The sequence below is a fragment of the Carettochelys insculpta genome, chromosome 3, assembly GCF_033958435.1.
Source record: "Carettochelys insculpta isolate YL-2023 chromosome 3, ASM3395843v1, whole genome shotgun sequence".
Classification (NCBI taxonomy): Eukaryota; Metazoa; Chordata; order Testudines; family Carettochelyidae; genus Carettochelys; species Carettochelys insculpta.
The window spans coordinates 202098001-202124485 of NC_134139.1; the positions used below are offsets into that span (position 1 = coordinate 202098001).

The 26485-nt window shown below is 53.9% G+C and overlaps 1 protein-coding gene across 3 annotated transcripts in view; it reads left to right on the plus strand.

Moving 5' to 3' along the window:
- Positions 1-779: 779 nt before the first annotated feature.
- The window catches only part of EFR3B (EFR3 homolog B), a 127179-nt gene continuing 101473 nt past the window's right edge, over positions 780-26485 (plus strand). For 2 of the 3 annotated variants that reach the window (XM_074991425.1, XM_074991426.1), the window contains exon 1: positions 780-955. In XM_074991425.1, the coding sequence (XP_074847526.1) occupies positions 916-955 (40 nt within the window). In that variant the 5' untranslated portion in view covers positions 780-915. Of the gene's footprint in view, positions 956-12235; positions 12337-26485 lie in introns of those variants that run through there. The other variant, XM_074991428.1, reaches the window with a different exon arrangement.

The window sequence follows — 26485 nt, forward strand, 5'->3', positions numbered from 1 at the left end:
TGTCATAAGGGGGAGGGAGAAAACTTGTTCTTGGCCTCTAAGGATAGAACAAGAGGCAATGGGCTTAAACTGCAGCAAGGGAGGTTTAGGTTGGACATTAGGAAAAAGTTCCTAACTGTCAGGGTGGTCAAACAGTGGAATAAATTGCCAAGGGAGGTTGTGGAATCTCCATCGCTGCAGATATTTAAGAGCAGGTTAGATAGATGTCTATCAGGGATGGTTTAGACAGTACTTGGTCCTGCCATTGGGACAGGGGGCTGGACTCGATGGTCTCTTGAGGTCCCTTCCAGTCCTCGTATTGTAGATTCTCTGAGCTTTCAGGGGACTGACCAGTCTGTCCCACGGAACCGCACCACCTAATAAATTATTTTGTTCGCCTTTAAAGTGCTCCTGGACTGCTTTTCTGTTCTGACAGACTGACAGGGCTCTCTCGCTCCCTCTGCCACTGTATGGAACCAGGGTGAGCAGCTCTGTACTGGGTCATATTTCCACAGCCTAACGGGGCCCCCTCGGAGCCCTTTCACCAAGGAGAGCTCAGCCTCTTCGCCCTGCCCCTGGAGAGGCGGTGGAAGGGGAGAAGAAGGCGTTTGGGAGACAAGGCAGAGGCAGAGGGGGAGGAGGGGCCGGCAAGCCCCAGGAAGTGGCTGGTAATTGTACCCTGCTGCCTCTCAGGGCGACGCGAGGCGGGGGAAGGACGGGCTGCGCGGAGAGCTCCCAGGAGCGAGGGGCTGAGGCGGGGGGAGGGCTGGCTCCCGAGGCAGCGGGAGCTGCAAGCCGCGTCCGGGGCGGAAGGGAGCGGGCCGCCCGGCAGAGGGAGGGCGAAGGCAGCGCAGCAGCACCCCGCGGCCGGGCAGGGAAGAGCGGCTCTGCCCAGCGGGGGCCCGGGGAGGCGGCGCCCGCCCCAGCCGCTGCCGGATGGAGTGCAGGGCCGCGGCGGAGCGGCACGTTTGCAATGGTAACGGGCGGGCGTGGGGGAGAGCCGGGGCAGATGCTGGCTCGGCGGCGGCGGGCTCCCGGGGGCGGGTCCCAGGCAGGCAGCTGCGTCCCGGGGGAGGGGGGGAGCGCCCCAGCTCTGCAGCAGGGAGAGGCCGTGGCTGTCTACGCCGGGCTGTGCCCCCTCCCCGCGGCGCCCCCCGCGGCGCCCCCTGAGCGCGGCAGTTCTGCGGCTGAGCTGCGCAGACGCGCCGTGCCTCAGTTTCCCGTCTCCAACATGGGGCTCGCGCCCCCGCCCCCCTTTGCCTGGGCTCTTTGAGCTATAAACCCTCCCGCCGGGGGCGAGCTCCTGCCCTGCTATAGCTCCCGGCAGGGCGGGGCCGACCTCAGCGGGGTGTTCTCAGGGGGTGGCCCTGATCCTCCGCAGCTTCGCAAAACACCCGCAGCCCCGTGGCACCTGGGGGGCTGGCCACCGTCTGTATAAAGGCGCCAGGGCTGCAAACTGCTGGGCATGGCCCCCCCCCCCCACACCCCCACCTGGCTTCACCCCCCAGGGGAGAAAGGTGGTGGCTGTCATGGGCGGTAGAAGGGAGGGTGGCCTGGAGCCCACGTGAGTGGCTGTCTCCGGGGACATGAACACGGGCTCTAATTTTAGTTTGGCCGGAGCAGCAAGCATGTCCGGAAGCCGCCCGGTGTGGGGTCGCAGGACCGAGCGTGCCCTGGGCGAGGCTGCCTGTGTGCAGATCCTAAGGGGTGGCTGCATGCTAGGCTGGGGGCAGCCAGCTGGATCTCAGCTCTCGGTGGCTCAAGGCACAGGCCTCACGAAGCTCCCAGGTGGGAGCCCCTTCCCCATTCCCATCGGCCTGTGTTTCAAGGGGCGTCTCCTTGCAGGTTGGAATGGGATTGCCGACTCTTTCCCCAGCTGGGACAGGGGTATCCCTACAGGAGCTGAAACAGGTGTGTTGGCTACTGCTACCTGTGGGGAGAACGCCGGGAGGGCTCGTCCCTTCCTTTCCACTTTTCCATGGTGGATCGGTCATTGTAGTGCAGGTTTTGAGCTGCGGGATGGGAGCTCCATCTCTGAGGCTGGGAAGTGTCCCTGGGGCCACCAGCTGTCCTAGCATGTTTGGAGGCCCTATGTCTTAGAGCAGGGAGGTGATGGGACCTTTTAAAGGCCAACTATGCAGATGAATTATTCAGCGGGTGATCTATGATTTTTATGGCAGATCTTGACTCCCTACTGACAATGCAGCAGGGAGGCCAGGTTGCACGCACAGGTCCCCAGAGCAGGTGTTGTACTGTGAAGTACTGCCTGGGATCTTTTCAGGGGAAAAGGCAAATCGCCACTTTTATTGGTAATACACATATAGCAATCAACACTTATCACATGCATATGATATGTTACACACATGCACAAGCACAATCCTGTGTTGTTGCTGTTACCAATAGTTGCTCCCCCTAGCTGCATTGGCCAGGTGAGTTAGATGCGGGAGGGGTGGAGCCGGGCTTCTGATGATCCGGATCAGTGAAGGCAAAATCCGGAGTCCCTGTGCAAGATGCCTTCCATTTATTGCATCCTCTGCCTCATGCAGGTTGACACCAGTTAGCCGTCTCATGCACATGCATAGTCTGGAAGAGCAATCTTATTATAGGCATTTAGCAGCTTGTTCTGGGTGGTGCTTCCGAAACCAGGCACTTGCTGGTGACTCTCAAGGTGTCCATATGCCCAATCTTCTTTCAGTGGGCCCACTTCACAGGTTCCATTGTTCTTCTCATTGGTCTTGGATCTACCTTGTCCAACCCTTGCAAGCACCTTGAGGGGCTTTGTCTTCCATGCCTGCCTTTCCATTTACACCTCATTCACACCCACAGAGCAATCAATTTAGCAATCAAAAAATAAAGGGTACAGGGAGGTTTTTCTTTGCCTTACCTACTTCTAGGAACTGTTCTACAAAGTATAACTAAGTTTCTATATAACAGTGATGCATAAAATTATACATAAAATTACTTGACACAATATTTAAAAACTCCAGTGATAAAATAGTTAAAACAAAGATGTATCTACATGGGCACTCAATCTGATTTGTCTTGGGTAGGACTCAGGGCTGAGTCCTGATTGGTAAGTAGGATTCCTCTGCATTTACAGAGGTGTCAGCAGTTTCAGCATCAGGCCCATGCAATGGAAGGAAGCTAGTTAGAGACAATGAACACTGTAGTGGGAATGCCTGAAACCAACCAGCTCCACTTTCCTTTAAATGTACTATCCCTTGGACACGGGATGGACATTAGAACAGCCACACTGAGTTCTACCAAAGGTCCATTTAGCCAAGTATCCTGTCAGCTGATAGAGGCCAATGCCAGGTGTCCCATGGGAAGTGAAGAGAACAGGCAATCATCAAGCAACCCATCTCCTAGGGACGCCATCCCTACCCACCCTGACTCATAGTCATTGATGGACGTGTCCTCCATGAATGTATCTCATTCTTTTTTGAACCATGTTATAGTCTTGCCCTTCACAACATCCTCTGGCCAGGAGCTGGAGCTGGTGGGAGATGAAGGACATGCAAGAAAACTCACGCACGGATTTATCAGAGATGCGCGGAGGGAGGGTGTCCCATTGCAGCCGGTGGCGTAAGACTACGCCTGTGCAGCTGCTACATAACCATACTTCAGGGCCAGGATGTGAGGATGCTGGGCGGAGAGCCCTGCAGAAGTGGGTAGTGAGAAGCTGCCAGAATTGGGTGGTGCCACGTCACAACACCATCTGCTCCAATTTGGCCCAGGCACTGTTCCGTCACCCCCACAGGGAAGGGATTCTGCCACTACATCACCCCTTCCTGGTCAGGGACAAGGTAGGGCTGGGGCCCTCGGTTCCTCCTCATTTCTCTCCTGCCAAGTTCAGCTGTGGTTGAAAGGGATGATAGCCCTTTAGTGCCACCCTCCATCCCCGGTGCTTGTTCAAGGATGCCAAAGAAAGCCCAAGAGTGGTGTCACGAAAGAAAAAGGCTATTGGCTTACAGCAAGTCGGTGTGATTTGGGGCTTCACACATGTCTGTGTTCATATTAGGGTTTTATGGACTGTCATACTCAATGGGTGTGGTTCTATCCACAATATCAATGGCAGACCCTTGGTGGAGCTATGCTTAAGGCTCAGCATGGTAAAAGTACCTGAGTCTTAACTACGCTAGAACATCTGCTATTGCTCCTATTTCACAACAGAAATAAAAAGGGCTAGATCAGTGCTACTGAGACCTCAGGGGTTCCAGAGCCAAAGTAGTGATCAACATTACCCAATGCAGTGTGAATCCCTTGTGTCGTTGGCTCTAGTACTACACATTCATGTTTAAACAGCATGGCCAGGGAAATATTTAATTGTGTATCTAATTCTTACACCAAAATAATGGAGCGGGAAGTAAGTCTCAGCGGGGTAGCTGTGTTAGTAAAAAGCTGTGTTTTAATACGTAAGTTATTAGCCAATCAGAGTGCTTGGGCTGTGTTGTTAACTACTTATAGTTAAAAAAAATTGTAATACCTGCAAAAACAACGAGGAGTCCTGTCGCACCTTAAAGACTAACAGATTCATTTGGTCCAAACAAAAAAGCAGCCGTGTAGCACTTTAAGGCTACGTCTACACGTGAAGCCAACATCGAAATAAGCTATTTCGTGTAGCTATGTCGTGTAGCAACATCGAAATAGGCTATTTCGATGAATAACGTCTACACGTCCTCCAGGGCTGGCAACGTCGATGTTCAACTTCGACGTTGCGCGGCACCACATCGAAATAGGTGCTGCGAGGGTACGTCTACACGCCAAAGTAGCACACATCGAAATAAGGGTGCCAGGCACAGCTGCAGACAGGGTCACAGGGCGAACTCAACAGCAAGCCGCTCCCTTAAAGGGCCCCTCCCAGACACAGTTGCACTAAACAACACAAGATACACAGAGCTGACAACTGGTTGCAGACCCTGTGCCTGCAGCATGGATCCCCAGCTGCCGCAGAAGCAGCCAGAAGCCCTGGGCTAAGGGCTGCTGCCCACGGTGACCATAGAGCCCCGCAGGGGCTGGAGAGAGAGCATCTCTCAACCCCCCAGCTGATGGCCGCCATGGAGGACCCAGCAATTTCGACGTTGCGGGACGCGGATCGTCTACACGGTCCCTACTTCGACGTTGAACGTCGAAGTAGGGCGCTATTCCGATCCCCTCATGAGGTTAGCGACTTCGACGTCTCGCCGCCTAACGTCGAAGTTAACTTCGAAATAGCGCCCGACGCGTGTAGCCGCGACGGGCGCTATTTCGAAGTTAGTGCCGCTACTTCGAAGTAGCGTGCACGTGTAGACACAGCTTAAAAGACTAATAAAATAATTTATTAGGTGATGAGCTTTCCTGGGAGAGACCCACTTCAGATCAGGTTTCTTGGGTGAAACCCATTTCATCAGATGCATTGATGAAGTGGGTTTGTACCCACCAAAGCTTTTGCCCAATGCTTCTGTTAGTCTTTAAGGTGCCACAGGACTCCTCATTGCTTGAGCAGATGTTATAATTTTATCAGCTACAATTAGCTCAGAACACAGTAAAACCACCCTGATTGGCTAATAACTTAGGCATTATGTTACAGGGTTTTAAATATCATGTGCTGCAAAGAGCTGCAGGTGGCACATGAAAGGGCAACTTCTGAGTATCCCTGGGCCAGAGGCACAGGCTGCTGGGGACAGACGAGAAGAACTGGACAGGCGGGAGAAGTGATCGTGAAGTGAGGGAGGCAGGAAGAAGGATGATGACCAGTTTACAAGTGAACTGCTGAGAGCAGCACCTGCAGTGTTATTTGTAGCTATGTCGAGCCCCAGGGTATTGAGACAAGGTGAGGGAGGTCATCCCTTTAGTTGGATCAGCTTCCGCTGCTGAGAGCAAGAGGTTTGGGAGCTGCTTTCTGGGTGTGTCCTCGTGTAGCTGGCAGCCTCCAAAGCGTGAAAGAAGACTTCCAGCTGCGATGGAGTGAGGCTCAGTGTGCCCAGCCAAGAATATGCTGCATGGACGTAATCGAAAAAGGAACGATCGGCACTTAATTTTCTGGAACCAGCCTCGCTTAATTTACAAACTAGTTCTTTTAAGAATCTTGCCTGGGAGAGAACAGCCAGAAGTGCTAGGAAAGAGCAGGCCCATAAATCAGCGGCCAGTGGAGGCTGCTTTGCAAACAGTCTCCCTGCAGCACTTCCCATGCCAGGTCCGTCGTCGATCAGAAATTCTGCTGGTGCGGTGGGGCTGTACCCAGTGGCTGGCTGCTCAGTGGATGAGCAGTCTCCTGAGCTGTATCCTAGTGCAACGAGAGGTCACTGTCTGGGAACCCGCTCCCTGCCCTTCCCAACAGCACCCTCTCAAATTTAGCACCATGCACCCCAGTGGGGAGCATGCCCTGCCTAGCCAGTAAACCCAGACAGGAGCGGGGCGATCTGTGCTTTAGTCCTGGCTTTGCCAAAGGCCTGCGGTCTGCAGCAGGTCACGTCCTCTCTCCACGCTGCCTTCCCCCTATGGAATACTGGAGCTTCCTTTCTAATAACGCACTGAGCTCTACAGCTGAGAGAAGAGCTGTGAAGTCTCCTGACTAATCAGAGCTAGTCCTTAGGTTTTCAAAACAAAAAACCAGTCCAGTAGCACTTTAAGGACCAACAAAATAATTTATTAGGTGATGAGCTTGTATAGGGCAGACCCACTTCTTCAGGTTCTCGGTGTCTGCTGGCAGCCACAGGATGCCCAGACTTTTGACTAGCTGGGCCTTGACACTTAGTGATTAGCACATGAGAAGGGCTTAATGCCCCTACCCTGCTCTGGGCTCCATGAGGAGGCAGGAGGCATTGTACGGGGCAAGGAGCCATAGCTGGGGTATGCTGCAGCCCTGCACGGCTCTGTGGGGTTACTGAAGCATGGATATGCCTCAGGGCAACCCCAAGGCCTCTTCAGTCCTGCACTCCTGAATCAGCAAGATGCAGTGCTCAGGGCTGAACCAGACCCAAGGGAAGCTGGAATCGGGTTCCTGAAATGCACAAAGTCCCGGTGAGGAACAAGGTGTCCTTGGGAGGGAGGGAGGCAGTTGGGAGCTGGGCCGCCTGTCTGTGCTCAGTGCTGCTTCAGGTGCAAACCGAGAGCTCCCTTCCCTTGCCAGGCTCGGGCTGCAGAGGGCTCCTGATGGCAGATGGTGTCTGTGGTACCCTTGCAGTTTGGAATCTGCCCCAGAGCCAGCTGGCCAAGGCCCATTCCCCATGGAGAGCAACAGGGCTGCACCACTAGAAGGGCAGCCCAAGATTTTAGCCCAAGGCTCTTTCTCCCCATGCAGTAGCTGCTGTCCAGAAGGGAATTAAAGCTCCAGGTGGCGCATCTCAAACCAGACAGGAGTGCGGAGGCCAGGGCAGGATTAGTGCTGTGCTCTGTGGTTGAAGGAGTTCTGCAGTTTGTCACTCGACTGCGCGGCGTGGGAGGCTGGTTAGCTCTCAGTGGCTGTGGCCGTGGCAGTGACAGCCTTTTGCTCATCTTCGGGGGCTGCAGCCTTTCTTCCCCAGGTGGTCACCTGGCTCTGCTCCACTGATTAGCTCTGACTGAGATGCTGCCTGAAGGGGGCACCTGCCTTCCCGTCTCAGTCTCTGAAGCCGATACCCAAGGGTAAGATAGCACAAACTCAGCAGTTGCTTAAAGATTATTTCATGTTTCCTGCAGTGCCTGTCCTAGAGGTCCCCAGCAGGATCACTCGGGTTTCATGCTGAGCAACCATGTACGAGTACTTGGCTCCCACCCCGAAGCGCTTACCTCTCAGAAGACAATTGAGATAGGAAGAGTGTGTAATCAAATTGCTATAACTGCCACACAAAAAAGTCAGGTATCCCACCTGCGTCTCGCCATAGCTGGTACTGGGTGTGGCGGCAGCAGCCAGACATTGCACATGTCCTTGTCTGTCCTAAAACCTCCATCATGCTTGGGTCAAATCATCAACCTCCCTTCATTGCACCAGTAATTCCCCTGCACTCAGCGAGTCACAGGGACTGGTTCTGGGACAGTGAGCATGTTCCAGTCCTTCTGTGGGTAGCATGGGCGATGCCCAGAGAGGGCTGCTCAGTGAACCTGTCCTGTGCGCTCCACCAAGGAACAATCCACTCGCCCCCCAAGAAACGTGTTGGTGTCTCCAGTAGCTCCCAGCCATGCAGTCACACAGGAAGCAGGCCTGGAATAATGTGGCCCAGAGCCAAGATTCCTTCCTTTGAGCTGCGTGGGTCTTGTTGGCAGCTCCTGGACCCCGCCTCCGGGCAGGCTGCTGCGGACTCTGGTGTGCTGGCTCCTCATCCCAGCTGAGGAGATCGCCAGTGCTTGCTCCCCACTGCTGGATGCTTGGGTTTCACTTCTCCTGAGGAGAGAGGATAAACCAGTGCAGAGTGCTTCTCTCTGGCTTCCAGGGTGCCTGGGGTGCCTTTGTTAGCTCCGGCCTTCCCAACTCACCCTGGAGAGTGAGCATGGCCTGGTGGGGAAAGCAGTGGATGTCAGAGCCAATACCTTGCTGGGCAAGTCCTCTGGTCTCTGCCTCAGTTTCCTCATCTTGCTGCTTTCCAAGTGGAGGCTTTGCTGGATTTCTTTTGCATTAGAAGAAGGGGCAGTTAGGATCCCCAAACCAAATGCCCCCCACCTTTGCTGATCCCATTCCCAGTTCCCTCACATAACCGCTTCTACAGAGCTCTCTCTCCATCCCCTCCTTCTCCACCCAGTCATTTTCAAGCATGTGCCATCTGGGGACCTTATTTGCATGGGACCATTATGCTTCTTCCTGCCTCACCATGTCCAATCTGAGTGTCTTCTGCTGGCTCTCCACCCAAGGGAGAACTTCACTGTCTTACTGCTGTGGGCTCGTAGCAGGGTGGAGGTCTGCTGGGGTGCATTTGTGGGTCTCATGCCGTCCGTCCTGCTCTGCCCCGTTCTATGGCTAGAGTATTCAGCCCTTTCTAGAATCTAGCACGGTTCGTTTGTTTTAAACACTGCAAACTGTATCTGCCTTCATTTGCAACTCCCCTTCCTCGCCCCTTTTGCTCCAGCCTCGCTGGCACCTGAACAGCGATGCTCACTGGTTGGAAACCTGCTCCTCCACCCCCACCCGCACACCTCCTGCGCCAGACATTGAAACTAAGCTGGCAGTGCAGCATGGACACTGCATCGTGGGCTGTCTCTGCAGTCGCTGCAGCTTGCTAGCCAACCTGCTGCCCAGCGCTGGGCTGTTGCAGACGTCATCAGCGATGCTTCTGTTCGTAGCACAAAGAGCTCTCGGCAGCCTAAGCGGTTGAAGCTCCATGGAGGGGGGATTTTGAGACTGGGCAGTGGAACGGGAGGGGCAATCCAGCTCTGGAGCGAAACCACAAGGGATAACGTGGGGGGTGGGCTGCATTTGCTTGGTGGGAGACAGAGGTTCTCCAGCAGCCCCACACAGGTTACCAGCAATTGGGAGCTGTGGTTCGGAGCACCCGGGCCTGGATTTCAATGGGACATGACCCTGTTTAGGAACCTCAGTAAATGGTAGGATTTTCAGACCGCCGTGGTGCCAATCCGCTCTAGAGGTGACTCGCTGGCTTTTTAGCCTGTCGTTGCTGAGGGGAGCAAGTGGGAGGGTGGAAGTGTGTGTCAATGGTCTAGCTTTTCCCAGCCAAGCTGCCCTGTCTGGGTCAGCAGTGGCCAGACCCAGCAGTCAGAGGCAGAGCCTGCAGTTTGCAGAATGGAGGTCAGGTGTCAGCTGAGTCAGGGCACTGGGAGGCCAAAGTGGAGATCAGAGTCAGGAACCAGAGCTGGGCCGGGTCAGAAGCCAGAAACAAACTGGTGCTTGGAGCCAGGAATCAGAAACTAGGAGGCAAAGTGGAGTCAGGAGCTACAGGTCGAATGCCGGGAGCGGAGTCAGGATGGGAGGCCAGGAAACCAAGCCGGGGAAATGGGAAGCAGGAAGCACAGGGCATGTAGATGCAGCCCAGTTGTTCAGACAGCTTCCTGGTCTTGCTGCTGCCTGAAGCAGGGCTGCTTTGGGGCTTTGACGGCAGAACTTCAGGGGTTGGGCTTAATGGGCCCCAGGTAAGCTGCGGCCAGAAGGCTGCTGGGTTGGTGGAGCATCGCAGCATGGCTGCTGCCTGCTGTGGGCTGAGACGCAGAAGTCAGGACATTGGCTCCTCTTAGCTGTGTGCAGTGTGGAGTCCTGTTCTAGTGGGGAGCCACTGGCCAATGCTGTGTGGGGACGGTGGGAGGGGGTGTTGTGGATGAAGAGGAAGGAGTCCTTAGCCGATGGTGACACCACTCTGCCTGGCACTAGTCTGCTTGTTCAGTAATACCTGGGCTGAACCCCCCGCCCCGGTCTCATCAGGTAACACTGAAGTTGCCAGCAGGGAGAGCTGCCTTCAGCCATAGAAAGGGCTCTCTTCCCAGTCCTCTTTCCTGCGAGCCTCTGATATATTGCTGATAGGTGTATAATGCTGTGAGCCTGCACATCCTCTGCCCCTCGAGAACTTCACCAGGGGCTGGGGGATCTCAGTGACTCAGATGTGTACCGGGCCTGCCTACGTTCTAAGACGACCCTCCTCCTCCTACTGAGAGCACCTCACTGTCATTACTTGGTTTTATCCAGCACACCATGATGAGATTGGGAAATATCACCTCATGGTACACATGGACAACTGAGGCACAGGGTAGATTAAGTGAGTTGCCTGAGGCCCCACAGGAAGTCTGTATCTGAGGCAATAGTGGAATTCACTTGTCCTGCTTCCTAGACAAGTGGCCTGTCCCTTAGATCAGACATCCCACAACTACTAACTCTGCCTCTCCTTGGCTTTGCTATCCTGGGTGGAGCACTCAAAACCTTAGCTGGCACTTCCTGTCTCGCTGTGTGTGCAGTACCCTGTGACGGGCAGCCTGTGCTTGCTGGTCTGCCATTCAGAGCAGCCTCAGCTCCATGCTAAGTGGAGCTGACTGGGAGGTGGGCAGCCAGGGTATCTCCCTGTGATCCAGCTTCACATTGCGGGAAAGAGAGACCTTAAATGTACCAGTGACCCATGTCTGGGAGGCAGTCGAGCAGCAGGTTGGGAATGGTAGTGACCAGGTGTTGAGGTGGGAAGGGTGCTGTCCAGATGGTGAGGCTCTGCTCAGCTACATTGCAGGAGGAAACTGCTTTTCAAATCCCAGTTGTATGTCTCTTTCCAGAGCTGAACTTGAAGCAGGTGGCTGGAGCTGGGGAGCAGCTGGGAAGCTCTCGGAGACTATCACTCCTTGCAGGACAAATAACCCTCTCTCTTGTTGAAGCCCTTGGAAAAAGGCAGTTTCTGCCTTCCAGGGGTTGCTGGTTTCCGGCCTGTCAAAGAAATGACAGATGGGAGCACTGGCTTGTTTGGGCGGGTGGGTGGGAGGAGGGCTGGTTGTCAGAATCCAGAGCAGGTGCGACTCGGGCAGTGAGGAGTGTTGCACGTTGCTCTGCAGGCCTCACCCAATTCAGAGCTCTGCCATTGTTTAAATACAGGGCCAGGGTAGGGAGAGATTCGAGCCCAGTGGGTGCATGGACAAGACAAGGCATTGGCTGAGGGTGGAGTATTGTGTCTATGTCAGAGCAGGGCACGTGAGATACCCCAGTTCAGCTCTGCAAGGGCTCAGCACCCCCAGGCGCAGCTGGATTGTTCGACAAGAGCTGCCACGCATCAGACCCGTAGAAACGCAGCACTGGCAGGAACCTCGAAGTCACCAAGTCCAGTCCCTGCACTCGTGGCCGGACCCAGTGTAACCCCCACACCCAGGTGTGGTTAACTGTCCCCTGTAGCGGTACCTAGACCACTTCCCGGAGAAGGAAGACGTGTGCTCCGGAGCCTGAGCTGAGAGCCAGCTGCCCTTTAGCTCAAGCTGCAGAGGCGCCTGCACTAAGCTGCAGAGGGCCCCGGTTGCCGCCCGCCTGAGGGCAGTGACACAGGCAGGGCCTGGCTCGTCCCTGCCACCTGTGTGTCAAACCGGCTCTTACAGAGCGCCCGTGCGGGAGAGCGCACAGCCTCCCTGGGCTCCCACAGGCAGGAGTGTCTTAGTGAGGCCTGGGAGAAGCCGTAAGTGACGGGCCCAAGGGCACCCAGGGGTTGCTGTTGCAGAGCCGGGCTGCGATCCCACCCCCGCCCAGTGCCGAGGGAGCTGCGCGGGCTGTATCTGCTCGCAGGCGGGCACAGCAGGGAGCTCCCGCGCTACAGCGGCCGGGGACGGGGCGGGCCCGGCCGAGGCTCCGCCCGGCCGGGGGCGGGGGCTGCTCTGTCCGCGGCTGAATGAGCCCCGGCCGCTCCATTCATGCTTACTCCGCCCACGCCGCCGAATGAGGGCCCGAGCTGGGCCGGAGGCAGCGGCGCGGGGCGGCGGGAGCCGGAGCCATGTACGGTGAGCGAGCGGGGGGCTGCGGGGGCCGGGCCGGGGCTCCCGCGGGCAGCGGCGCAGGTGGCTGCCCGGGCGCCCCGGGCTCTCTCCGGCTGCAGCGCTGCGGCGGGCGAGTTCCAGCCCCGGGCGCGGGGAGCGGGACCCGGTTGCGCTGCCCCCCACACCTCCTCCCGGGGCGGGGGTCGCGGTGTCCCAGCGCGCCGCGCCGCGGGGCCGGCCCGGCCGGGTTTGGCTGGGGGAGGGCGACCCCTGCGGGGAGCCTGCGGGTGCTGTGTCTGCCCCGGGGCCGGCCCGCGGGCTGCGTGTCAGCGCGGGGCTCTGCCCGGCTCCAGCCCTGGCGGCCACGTGCCCGGCCGCGGCTAGGGGCGAGGCCGGTCGGCCGAGGCGGGGGAGGGAGAAGGTCACACGAAAACTCGGCCCCCGGGGGATTCCGGGAGGGAGGGAGGCCGCTGGGGCTGGGGCAGGTGCTTGTGCTGTGGCTGGGAGCCGGGCTGGCTGGTTCCCCCAGCGGGCTGGGCTCTTGGGGGGGAAGTGCCCAGGGATGGTCTCCAAGGGAGGTACCCGTAGGGGGGCTGGCCTGGGAGCACTTGTGTCCTCTATGGCCGTGGGACTGGCAGGACTCCTGGCTGGGGGGCTGATTAATTGGTGGCCAGCGGCTCTGGCTCTGGGCCTGCGCTTTTCAGTGGCGGTGCGGGGCAGGCTGAGCTGAGGTTTCCCCGCTTCCCAAGAGTGTCCTGAGCCTCCAGACAAACTTCTCGCCTGAGCTCTGGAAGGGCACAACCGTACCATGACCATGGAGTCCGGCCTGAGCGCCGGCTGTTCCCTGAGGCCAGGGGCCCTCGTGCAGGCAGCATGTGCCTGGCTTGGCGAGGCTCCCTGCTTTCCCAGCGATGGTGCAGCGATAGGAAGGTGTCTGCTGTCAGTGCCAGCCTGGAGGGGACAGGGTTCCAGTGCCCTCTCTCCACAGGCCTGCTTGCTTTTTCCCAGGCGCTGCACCAGCAGGTGGGAACAGACTGGTTGAAGCAGGTCGCTGAGTGGCAGAAGCTCTGGCAGCATTTCTAAATTCTCTGCTCCGCATCTGCCCCAGGATGCCTGGAACTCTGACTCAGCTGGTCATGTGGCCATCCTGCCACCAGGAGGGGCTGTCGGAGGGCCTGGGGTCTTGTTTGATCCTGGGGTATTTCTCCTCCCATCCACTCCCTGCACTGGCAAGTGGATCCAGATTGGGATCTAAACTCTGGAGCTCAGCTCCAAATTTATTTTTCCAGCCACTTGTAAGGGAGCACTCGCTCTGAGTGGGAGCAGAGCACCTGTGACTGCCACAGCAGCTGCCCAGCACCTCTGAAAAAATGCACCAGAAGTTTTGTTGCAGGTGTAAGGAGCCCTGGGGTTGCAGAGATTGAAGGTCTCCAAAAAGCTGACTCCTCTGTGTAAAATACCTTGTGGGACCTGCACCCTGCAGCTCAGGGCCAGGGGGACAGCCCAGCTGGCTGAGTTTAAATGCGCAGCCTGTCCAGCCCTATGAGTGGTCCCTCTGAGATGGCCCCATTGGTCAAGGCATTTAGCTCTCGCCTGAGGCAGCATGCTTCCCCGTGACTACTGGGCTGGTCCCTTCTGCCCTATCCAAAGCACTTGCTCTGGAACTAGCAGCCTGCCCTTTCCCGTCCAGCCAGGGGTTGGTGGGGAAAATGGCAAAGCACTGCAGGACCCCAAAGGACACACACTGTGCCAGATGTCCCCACTTACATTTCAGCCCAGAACAGCCCTGGAAACGAGCCCCCAGCTGTTGCATGAGGCTGTTGGCTGGAAGTGATCCAGGCTCGTAAATCAGCAAAGTGCTGTGGGATCCCGCTGGGTGAAAGTTGCATTAGAAATGCAAGGGATTATGGGTGTCTTTTTAATCTTTTTACTGTATCTTGGGCTCTAGCAGGAATTAGATGTTTCACTCTGTGGTTTTTTTTTCTCCCCCCCACCACTTGTTCGTGCACAGGACTCAGCTGTTTACTGAAATGGGGACAGACAGGGAATTATCCCCCCCAGTGAGCTTGGGGGTTTGCCCTCCTCCTTCCTGGGGTGCTGAGCAGAGACCTCAGTAGAGACCAGGTGGGCTTTACTGCCCTGCTGGTGTGAGGGTGATGTGACTGTCTCCTACAATCTGTCAGCATGCAGACACCAGGCTGTTAGCTCCTGGCTGCGTTTGCTAGTCCTCTTCCTTCATCCACAGTCAGTACACGTGCTCTGATGCCGCTCCTCTTACCCACCCTCTGGGAGGCGCCGTCTCTCTGGGTTTGCTGCAGAGCTCCGTGATGGCTCTTCACGCATCTCTCCCGTCTGCACTGCTGGACTGGGCACTGCAGGCTTAAAATGTTGGCTGCAGTGGGCATTCTTCTCCCAGTGGTGGCTGCCAGCACTTACTCTTCAAGGGTGGCAGTGCCTAGTGCTACTGGTGCTCTCTGCCCAACGCTCTTTCTCCCTTGAATCCTGGTGCCAGGCCTCGGGGGCCCCACCACTGTCTCCCACGGTGTGAGCTGTGACCTGCAGGGGGGTGCTACAGGACTGGGTTTGGGAGAATACGTAACGGGGGTCGGCAGGCTAGGAGTCCTTGTGAACGTCAGCACTCCAGCGAACATAAAAAACCTCATTGGCCCCAGGTCTCAGAGCCTGGGTCAGTTGACTTGGGTTGTAGGGCTACAACTGGCAGTGTAGACATTCAGGGTGCGGCTGGGCTCTGACCCTGACTCCCTGGGCTGGGCCATGGTTCTTTTGGTGCTGTGCAGAGGCACCATTAATCTGACAAACGGCAGCAGTTGGAACCTCTGCAGTATAGAGCGTGGCTCAGGCAGCTGGGGGAACCCCCTCAGCCCCTTCACCAGCACACGGAATGTGTCTTTGTCCCCCCCAGAGGTGGCAGGCTGCCCAGAGAGCTGAGGAAATTGGTGGCAGGCCAAGAACCACATAGGAAACGGTACAGCTGTTTTTCCTGTGTTACTACAACAGCTAGAGCAGTACCATAGAAACTGTCACACACTGCAGTGTTGTCAGTGCATCTCTGTTAGGGAAGTCTGCGTGGCTGTGGCATGGCCCCCCAAGGGAAGCAGCATTTGCCCCATCACTGGAGACATTTAAAGCTCAGCCTGACCCACGCCAACAGCTAGCATGTCTTTTCCCCTCCAAAAGTCAGGGAGGGTTCTTACTTCCATTTTATAGATGGAGAAACTGAGGCATGGTGGCGAAGATCATATTTTTAAGTGCACTCTGATTTTGGGTGCCCAACCTGCTGTTCAGAGGTTTCTGCACACTTGCGGATTCCAGCCAAAGTCAGTGGGCTCACGTCGAGCGTCCAAATACATCCTTTTGAGAACATAACCTGGAGGATGCTGACAAATATCAGAGAGGTAGCTGTGTTAGTCTGTATCTTTGAGAACAACAAGAAGTCCTGTGGCACTTTATAGACTAACAGATATTTTGGAGCATAAGCTTTCGTGGGCAAAGCGGATCTTATGAAAGCTTATGCTCCAAAATATCAGTTAGTGTATAAGATGCCACAGGACTTCTTGTTCTGGAGGATGCTGTGAGCCATGTAGAGCCTAGATGAGGTGGGCGGAGATAAGTTAATATTAATTACAAGGCCACAGTAGAGGTGGTCACAGGCTGTCAGGATTGGACATCTACTCTATAGCCCAGGGCAGGTGGTCAGATAGTCTGTCTCTATGGTGTCCGTCTCTGTGGTTTTTGATGACCTGCAGAACCTGCCGCCCCCCACACCAGCAGAACTGGGAAAAAAAAAATCTCACAACCGCAACAGCGATGGTGGAAAACTGGCCACTTGAACCGTAGCTGGAACAAGTGACTGCCATATGGTGCATCAGCTTCACAATATTAGTTCATCTCCCTTAAATGCCACCTCCAGCCAGGAGCGAGTCATTGAGTCATAGGCAGCAGCAGTCTGATAATATGTTTTGCATCAACTTGATAGCAGTGGGCAGGACAGGAAGAGTCAGCAGGATGGGAACAGGGAGTGGGAATGCAAGTTCCTGCCTTATTTCCTAATGAGTTAATTTAGTGCTCTTGAAAGAGAGAAGCTGATTGTGCTGTTTTTGATTCAGGCATGGTGCGGGCTGCAGCTGGCCTGGCTGTCTTACAGAGCCCTGCATTGCATCTCGCTCCCAAGAGGTAATGAACACACCTGAATCCACACACAACTCCCATGGTTTTCAGCCAGCTCCCAGCACACCGTGGTTTTCTGTATGACTGGGGTGAGCCCAGGCTCAAGTTCTGAGCAAGCCTAGGCCAACTTAGGGTTTCGCATTAGAACTGGGGGGTTGCAGCTGAATCCTGTGCATGTTTTGAATGAGAAACTCAAGGGATGTGAGCACCTGAGTGGGAAGGGAATAACTCCAAGCCTGGTTGTCATCAGCAGGATATGAAGCCCAGACCATCATCTTATTGAGACACTGTCACTTCAGCTAAAGGAATAATTCCCTTAGATGGTGGCAGTAGTAGGCTGCTTACCTCTTTATGGAGCAGGGAGTGGAGAAGGGAATGAATTGTAATTTCATATGAGTTACGTGCATTTCTGCTCACCTGTCTGATCCCTGGGAGGCTGCTAGATTTTTAGCTGTAGCACATTGGTGCTTATGGATGGTTCACCACATGAGCAGCCTGGCTTGTTGGGTTGGATGCTTAGTCTGATTATTTGCAATATTCTCCAGTCTTTGGACCATCTCTGGCATCACCTATCTGAGAATCACACAGCACTTTAGAGCATTGGAGATCAGCGCCCTGAGCACTGGGTGTATGGAAGCGGTTTCATTATCTTTTTACAAATGGGGAAATTGAGGCACAGAGTGTTTCGGTAACTTGCCCTATGACAAACAGGAAGGATGTGCTGTGGCAGAGCCAGGAATAGACCCATGGTGTCCTGGGACCCCATCTGTCTGTTAACCTCTTTTCCAGGAGCAAATCCAGGCTTGTATTCCTCTTCAGAGTTCTCAAGCCGGAACAGTTGTGTTCTCGTTCAGATATCCGTGTGCAGTCATCCAGGTGCACCAGACAGTCTAATCAGGGCTGTAGTTTGGACTCGGAGAATGCTTTGTGCTTATCGAAGAAGTAGCCTATTTAAGGGCAGAGATTTGGTCCTTTAATAAACCCAGACTGTTTAGATAGGAGGTACCATTAGAGGATCTTCTCTGCTAATTGGAGGACCTGCTGCTGCATCAGTTTCTCAAAATCTGTAAGCACAGTACACTTTGGAAATTGCAAACAAGCTCTCTCGCCTCGGAGCCTGAAAATACCAGAGAGCTCTGGAGAGGGACACATTTGCATTTTCTTTTGTTCTGGCTCGTGTATCACAAGAGACTTCAACCTGCAAAGTGTACTGCATTGGTCAGAACAAGCGTCTGGCACAGGAGTGCGGTCTGCACTACAGAGAGAACCGCGGGTGTGGAACCTAGCTGTGGCCCAGCATTGTGACCTTTCTCTTTCTCTTGGGCAATAGAAAAGACTGTGTAGGAGCTAACTTCAGGATGAACCAGGGAGTTAACCAGATGAAAACATCATCTTCTCATGTAGCTAGCATACTTCCCCTCCTGCTGCTGGGCTAGAGAATTTTAGCTCTGCAATCTCTGTGGGCTTTAGAACACACCTGCTGCTAGCTGTGGTGGCATGGTGTCCTCTAGTGGGGAGGGAAAGCTCAGTGGTTGGAGCATTGTCCTGCTAAACCCAGGGTTGTGAGTTCAATCCCCGGGGCGGCTGTTTAGGGGTTTGGGGCAAATAGATTAAAAAAAAAAATAAAAATTGATTAGGGACGATGCTTGGTCCTGCCAAGAGGGTAGGGGACTGGACTCCATGACCTCCTGAGGTCCTTTTCAGCTCCATGAGATGTGTATCTCCAGTGGCATTTGCTGTAAGGCTCTCCTTTGAGACAGTCATCAGGAAGGTCTGGCATTTCTGGTGCAATGGGTCATCCCACAGTGCCCTTGCCAGGCTCTCGGTGACCTCCCTGCACACTCAGGCAGAGAAGAATTTTGACTCTTAAAACATTTTCTGTGCAAATACTTGTGTGCCTCAGGTAGAAAACAGGACAGGGCAGTGATGATTTGCTGTGCTGGCAGTTTGGGGATAGGCACCTATAACACTGTGCAGTCTTATTGTGCACAGCAACCCCCGCCCCCAGAAGTGGACAGTTGTGTGGTGGCTGCACTATTGCAGTGACAGGTTGAACCTCTCTAATCTGGAACTCTCATCCAGCAACATCCATAATCCAGCATGATTTTAGTTACCTGGACAATCACTTATCAGGTGCGGCCAAGTTTCCTGTGGTCCATAAAGTTTGGTTACAGCCCCCAGTCCTGGCTGTCAGTGTTCTGCACTGTTATTTAGCTGTAGTTTACCCCTCAATGTCTTCTAAGAGCCCAGTGAGCAGTAGAAGTGTTGGTGGTGCTACTAGATAACATTAACCTCCTGTGGTTCTGCAAATTCTCTTGTCTAGCACTGATCAGGTCCCAAGGATGCCGGACGAGAGAGGTTTAACCTGTAGTTGAACCAGATTGATGTGGATGCCAATGGAGCAATTCTCTACTGCAGACCTACAGAGCTGGAGGGAATGTGGGGGAGCTGAAATCCATGTAGCAACACAGCTGGGTCCCACCTACGTTGAAGCATTTCTTCTTGTTGCAGGGGTGAGAACAGGGCATGAGGTGGTGACATTTTCAGTCAGTGCTGGGCAGCCACTTGCATGGTCTTCCTTCATCTCAGTCAGTGCTGTGTGCAGTCAGCACACACCTCACTTCACGTGCCCTGGCTCTACATGTCAATTCGGTCATACTAGGAAGAAAACACCACGGATGGAAACCAGCAGAATCTGGCCACCCTGTATGTGGGCAAAATGTCTTGTGGGCCATACGTAGAACCCCGGTGGGCTGCAAGTTGTTAACCACTGTTTTAGATCCTGTCTACATTAGCCACGTCTCTGCTTGCAGGTTCTGTTAGTAAAAGGTGCACCTGCTGGCAGTGGCTGGGGTGCAGAGGTAGACATGACTACGTATAGCCTCAGCAGGCTGTTGAGAACAGAAGTTTGGTAGGCACAGGACTGAGAGCTGTTGCTTGTGATTTGAAGGGGGGGTTGCTGCACCAGTGAGGAGTGTAGAGCTGGCTGCAAAGGAGCAAAACCTTTTCGTGTTAAAGCTTGGACTGTCTGAGCTATTGCCATGTTGCCCAACAAACCAAGAGAACCAAATGCCAGCTTTATTAGGGGAAAAAACTGCATGATGGCAGTTTCTCTAAGAGGATTTTCTTACTGAAAATCAGATTTTTTGTTTGTTTGTTTTTTTGGAAGTGGCGGGGAGGTTGCGGGGTAAACAAATGTACTGGGTAATTTTTAAAAATATGCTAGATTTAAAGACGTCCTGTTTCCTTTCTGTGAAAAGGGACAATATGGATGATTTGGTTTCAGGTTTTGAAAAGGATTTCAAATCTTTGTGTGTGAAAACTGGTGTCCATCTTCACAGGTGCTGTAGGCGGGCTACAAATCCTATGGTCTGGCTACTGCGGTACAGGTGAAACTGTTAGGCAGTTGTTTTTCAGCATTGCATCTTTAAATGTGCAAGAGTTCAGCCTGTGTGCAGAGTCCAGCAGCCATGTTGTTATCTGGGGTTGTCTCAGCCTGCCACTGAGGAGATGCTCACATTGTGCTCTCGCTCACAGAGCCCTTGCTGTGATTCTTTCTTGTCGTGGTTTCATTTGAAGTCACTTGAGACTGAAAGTCGCTGTGGGGGAAAAATATCCCACCTACGGTGACCCTCCGTGGGAAGGAAAAATCCCTACGCCCCCTGGGCATACTGGAACCTGTACCTCTGTTCAGAATCCAGTCTTGCTCCTTGCAGGTTGGAACTCTTAGATGGTGGTTAGCACGGTCCTGATGCCAGCGTGGCTAGCGCTTTGTTTGTACCGCCTAAAAGCACTGAGCTGGCACGGTCCGTTCTTCACAGGGATCAACCCCCTGAAATTGCACTTAGTTTTTATTCCGATGGGGCTATTTGGAGCAGCTCCCCCATTCCCAGCTCAGTCCAGCCTGGCCACCCCTGCTAGCGCACCTACTTTGCCACCAGCTAAGTTCTTTTCCTCCTTTCTGCCATGTTGAGCAATGAAACTACCCACCCTGTTAAGAAGCTTAAGGTCCCGAACCCCTTGTTTTGGAGTCATGAGGCAGTTCCCTCACTCCTGCGGGGAAGGGGTTAAACACAGCCCGAGAAATCAGCAGCTGCAGCATACAGCAACCAATGCAGAGTGGCTGTTTCAGCTAGGGGAGGGATAGCTCAGTGGTTAGCACATTGGCCGTGTAACTCTAGGGTTGTGAGTTCAGTCCTTGCAGGGGCTTTTCTGGGACAGGTTAAATTAAAAAAAAAAAAAAAAAAAAAATCTGTCGGGGATGGTCCTTGGTCCTACTGCGAGTGCAGGGGACTGGACTGGTTGACCTTTCATGGTCCCTTCCAGTGATGGATCTGTAAAGATCCATCCCTGAGATCTCCCTGGCACAGGTGAGGAAGGCTAGTCCCTGGCATCAAAAGTCTGAGAAACACTGTTCTAAGAGAACAGCTGCCCAAGCTGGATTTTAAAGAGTGCCTAAGTGGTTTAGGAGCACCAGTCCAATTATTTGTATTACCAGGTCGATGCAGATTGCTGCTGCTTTCATGGAAGATGAGAGCTTCTGTGTTTCTTTGAATCGTGCCCGGAATGAGCTTCAAGCCTGCCCTCGAGTAACTCATGTTTGAGGGTTAGCATCTCTAACTCGCTCCATCTGTTGTATGACCCCATTAAAACGGGAAGGGAAAAAAAATTACTTCTGGGCAAATCCGGGAAGGATTTGGATTTGGGATTCAAGCACTGTTCTGAACATATGGTCTGCTTTAATTTAGATGGACCCAAAGAGTCAAAGGTGTTAACATGACCATGAAAACCGCCCAACATTAAACTAGTAAAGAAGGGCTGGCGGAAAGGCCTCAGCCAGCTTAGCACGGTGGAAAAACACCATCAAACTCCCTTTTTGAAGTCATAGAAACCAAGGAAAAACATTCAGAAGCATTGCAAATGTCCAGCCTTAACCATGGCAGGGTGGGCGAGGAAATATTTTATTAGACTAACGTCAGCTGGTGAAAGAGGCCCAGCCCCTTTGGGTCTGACGTGGACGGGGGCTGCTCTGGCTGTCCGGGAGGCAGTCCCCGTCCACAGCTGGCCAGAGTGCACCGGCTGGCCTGGATCAGTCCCTGCCTGGGGTGTGGAGTGGAATGCTCCAACCCAGCTGCAGTAGGTGGAGGGGCTGTTCCAGGCCAGCTGTCTGGAGCACCCCTGCCACTTGCCCCCACCTTAATCAGTTAACCAATAAAATGTGATTTTTCCATCTCTAGTTGTTGGTAAAGTCTGATCAGTTTCCTAGAGGACAATGAAAGAAGCGCGCGCACACGCACATGAAAGAAATGAGCAGCAAAGAGCGTAAATGCAGTTTCTGGCTCTGACTTTCGCTTGTGGCCTCATTGCTGGCATATCAGAGGCCCAGCATGTGGTCTGAACAGCCCCTCGGGGACCTGGCAAACTGGTACCAGCGTTGGGCTGTTTTCTAGGGCACTGCTTTTAGTTCCAGGTGCACAGCAGTGTTGACCAATACGCAGCCTTGGCTAGCCAAGTCAGACTCTATTCAGAGAGAAGGAAAAAGGAAGTGGATAGGAGAGGGGAAATGAGGCAGGGAAGGAAAAGGACACGTTGGGGATGGGGAGGAGGAGAGAATCACCAGAATCTGACATCCCAGATGACATTTGGGATTTAGACGGAGGTGGTGGTACAATCTGGGTTCCCCTGGCCTGGCCTGGTGAGGACACCTCTCGGGATCAGGAGGGCCACAGCGCAAGGATGTCACAATAGCTCCCGCAAGCCCAGGAAACGATGGGGCGCAGCCACAGTTATTGTAAAGCTTGTGGCAGTGTTCACTGGTAGGCAGCTGTGACTTCTGCTAGTGTCACCGCACCCAGTCTTTCCTTTGCCTGCTGCTCCCTTTCTGAGCACGTAAACAGCCCATTTTTGTCCACCCGTTAGGTCTGATTTCCAACACACGGATTTCAGTTCACAGATCTGTAGTCCAGCATGTCTTTATTCACAGGCACAATCTCAGCATGGTCCTTGAGTTCTATCAGGAGGCCTTTTTTGTTTGGGTTAATTCAGTCAGTCAGTCTCCCTTTTTCACCTTTTCCTATCAATCCTTCTTCCTACTGTGACACCTGATAAACTTTTATCCACTTTCCCACCACTGAACTCCTGTGCAGGATAAATCAATAGACCTGGTGATTACAACTGGTCTCCCACGACCGCTTCCTAGTGCGTATCAGGCAAGGAGCAAAAACCAGCCGATAAACCCATTTAATGTTCGGAGCAGTTCAGCAACAAGTCTCACAACACAAAGGCAAAGGGGGTTGTTATGTAGAAAGCCAAGTTATGAACCATGTGTCAAGTGAGCGTACCCTTCCTGTAGAATAGGTAATGTACCATATAATTCAGCTCTTTGTCTGCGCAGCTGGCGCAGCTCTTCTGCAGTCCCTGATATCCTCTTTCCTCCTCCACACAGGCGGCTTAATAGAAAGTATGCTTCTCTTCTCCACCCTGAAGCTAAGATGCTAATAACAAGCTGAGGCTAAATATCAGCAGCCAAAGGCTTGTGGTGCTCAGAGCGAATAAGGGTGCCTCCAAAGCCAGCCACCACAGTTCTGTCTTTGTCGACATCTTGATTGGAGGCTGTAGCACCAGGGTTTGCAGCACTGGTTGCTGCTGTGACGGGTGCGCCTTGTGACTGGCCCTGAGCCTCTGGTGCCAGCAGTCAGAACTGAACGCAGTTGGCATCTGTGAATGTCCAGGAGCTGATGTTCGGCTGCGCAGGTTTGCATAAGCTGGCTGTGGGTTGGGGAAGGTGCCATGTGCTCACTGGCAAGGGTATGATGCTGGGGAGGGAAGAGGGGATAGAGCTATGGATGGGGAGTCAACAGAGCTAGCTTCTGTCCTAGTTCTGTCTTGTGCCCTTTGGTAAGTCACGTCCCTTCAGGGTGCCTCAGTGTCTCCATCTGTAAAATGGATACAGGGCTGATACTGGCTTCCCTCTGTGGCGTGCTGTCAGATGCACGAGTGTAAAACACCTGATGAAGCCAAGTGCTGTTAATGGTCAAGTTGCTATTACAGGCCTGAAAACAACCTGCACTGATTGTCTGTGACTTCCAGTAAAAGTGTGTCTAGACAGAATTTTAAAATCCGCCTCCCATGGATTCTGCTTATGTAAAAAGCAGCTGGAGCTGATTCCTGCAAGCTCAGGATAGCAAGCAATTGACTCTGTCTTTGGAGGCCTATCAGATATCTGGCAGTTGCCATTCTGAGTGACTGACATCCGTGCGGAGGTACGTCCCCCAGACAACAGACAGTGAGCTTGGGTGCATCTTAACCCTGTGGCATGCAAGTTTTGCTCTGGCAGTATCCTGGGGTGACCCTGCAGAGAAGACTAGCTAGCAGGGCAAAGCTGTGGGACTTTGGCTGGCTGCGAGGCTGTCACTGTCATGCAGCGCTCAGGGACAGACGGGCCTGTGCTGTAGAATTCCGATCTGGGAGATAGAATGTCAGCCCTAAGTCTGGGTGTGTTTGGAATCCTGGTTTTGACACAGGAGCGAGTTCAGCATTCAGCTTGGGAGACAGGTGTGGATCCGGGTGAGGGTTGCTGGGCTGGATGTGCTGGCAAGTCCCATCTGTGATGGAACTGGGAGGAAGAGGGGCTGTGAGGGAGTGATTTTTATTTATCTGAGGCTACGTCTGCACTATGAGAGAAATTCGAATTTACAGCAGTAAGCTCACTATTGCCACATCGCTGTCTTCTCTGTAAATACCATTAGCTGGATTTTGGGAGCACTAATATCGATATCATAGCATCGCCCGAACCGGCAGGGTGCAGCGTCAGTCTGGAATTTAAAAGTCCGAACAAAGGTCAGCGTGGAAGCGCTGCATCTTAAAATCAAGTTCATTAGCCTGCAGAGGCGTCCCATATGTATCCCACAGTGCTCCACTCTGGCCACTCCCATCACTGCTGCTCTCCAGGGCTACGTCTACACGTGCACCCAACTTCGAAATAGCTTATTTCGATGTTGCGACATCGAAATAGGCTATTTCGATGAATAACGTCTACACGTCCTCCAGGGCTGGCAACGTCGATGTTCAACTTCGACGTTGCTCAGCCCAACATCGAAATAGGCACAACGAGGGAACGTCTACACGGCAAAGTAGCACACATCGAAATAAGGGAGCCAGGCACAGCTGCAGACAGGGTCACGGGGCGGACTCAACAGCAAGCCGCTCCCTTAAAGGGCCCCTCCCAGACACACTTTCATTAAACAGTGCAAGATACACAGAGCCAACAACTAGTTGCAGACCCTGTATATGCAGCACGGACCCCCAGCTGCAGCAGCAGCAGCAGCCAGAAGCCCTGGGCTAAGGGCTGCTGCCCACGGTGACCACAGAGCCCCGCAAGGGCTGGAGAGAGAGTATCTCTCAACCCCCCAGCTGATGGCCGCCATGGAGGACCCCGCTATTTCGATGTTGCGGGACGCGGATCGTCTACACGTCCCTACCTCGATGTTGAACGTCGAAGTAGGGCTCTATTCCCATCCGCTCATGGGGTTAGCGACTTTGACGTCTCGCCGCCTAACGTCGATTTCAACTTCGAAATAGCGCCCAACACGTGTAGACGTGACGGGCGCTATTTCGAAGTTACTGCCGCTACTTCGAAGTAGCGTGCACGTGTAGACGCAGCCCAGGTGTGCTGGAATTAGGTAATAGGAAGCACGTGAATTTGAATTCAGCACCAGGAAACCTGTGGCTGGGGGGTCATGGGTATATGAGAGGCTGAGAAACTTCTTTTTCTGTGGTTTACATTTGTGCAGCCCACCCCGCCCCCACAAGCACGATGCAGTCTGGGTCTTTCCCACGCCCAGCCACGTCCCGTGGCTAGCCCCAGACCCAATATAAGGGTGTGTCTGCTGTTCAGAACAGGCCACGCTGCCAGGCAACACCATATCCTGGCTTGCGCACAGTGAAGGCTCCAAGGGCAGGAAAGATTTTCGGGTGCTGGCTGTCGAGGGGGGATGAGGAGTCTCCCCATGGAGCAAAAATTTTCGGGTGCTGGCTGTCGCCCAGCAGAAGTCTCCTCTGGTGGCTAAGATTTTCGGGGGCTTGCTGCCCCCCAGGGAACCATTTCACCTGGCTCCGCAGCCACAGACCCCAAAGCCCCCTTCCGAAAAATATGTTGCGAGCTTGCTGCCACCAGGGAGAAGTCATCCCTGGTGGCTATGATTTTCAGGGGCTTGCAGCCACCTTGAGGACCATTTCAACTGCCTCTGCAGCCATGGTCCCCACACTCCCCCAGCACTAGAAGAATTTTGGGGATCATGTCAACTGGCCCATCATCTCCCGAGCCACCCCCCCTCCCCATGGGACGAGGGGGTCTGGTGCCTGACAGTCAATTGGTGCTGGCCCCCACACCTGAGCACCACCGCTTGCTGAAATTTGGTGAGTCCCATCCCCTGTATTGGACAACTCTGTGTAGTGTAGTAGGAAGCCCAAAATCTTTCCCCTAACCTTTTCTCTCCTCTGTCTTCATGCTTTGGCCCCCTTAACACAGGGAAGAGTGGGTGGAGGGCCAGTTGAGAAGACACTGTATTCTGGGTGATCACAGGGCACAGAAGCTGTGTAACAGACTGGGAAGCCAAAAACCCGGCCTCACCCAATCTTTTTTCCAAACCTTTACTAGCCTTCTCTTTCTTCAAGCTTTGTATTGTTCCTGTATTATTTTCAGGGGTCACATGTAATCAAGGGAGAGGGGACAGTGGCCGGAGGGCCAGTTGAGAAGACTCGGACATCTGCTGCTTTCTGTATAATCTTTGATAATTCAGTTACCGCTACAGTTATAAAAAGCAATTCAGTTGTAGAAGCAGGAGATTTCGGTTAACGTGGTGATCTTTGTTGATGCCCTACTTTTCCTTCCTTCCTCCTGGAAAAATGGTCGCTTGCTTTCCAAGGGAGGAGATGACATCACCTACCCACAACCACTTGCAGGGCATTTTTGCCCCATGTTACA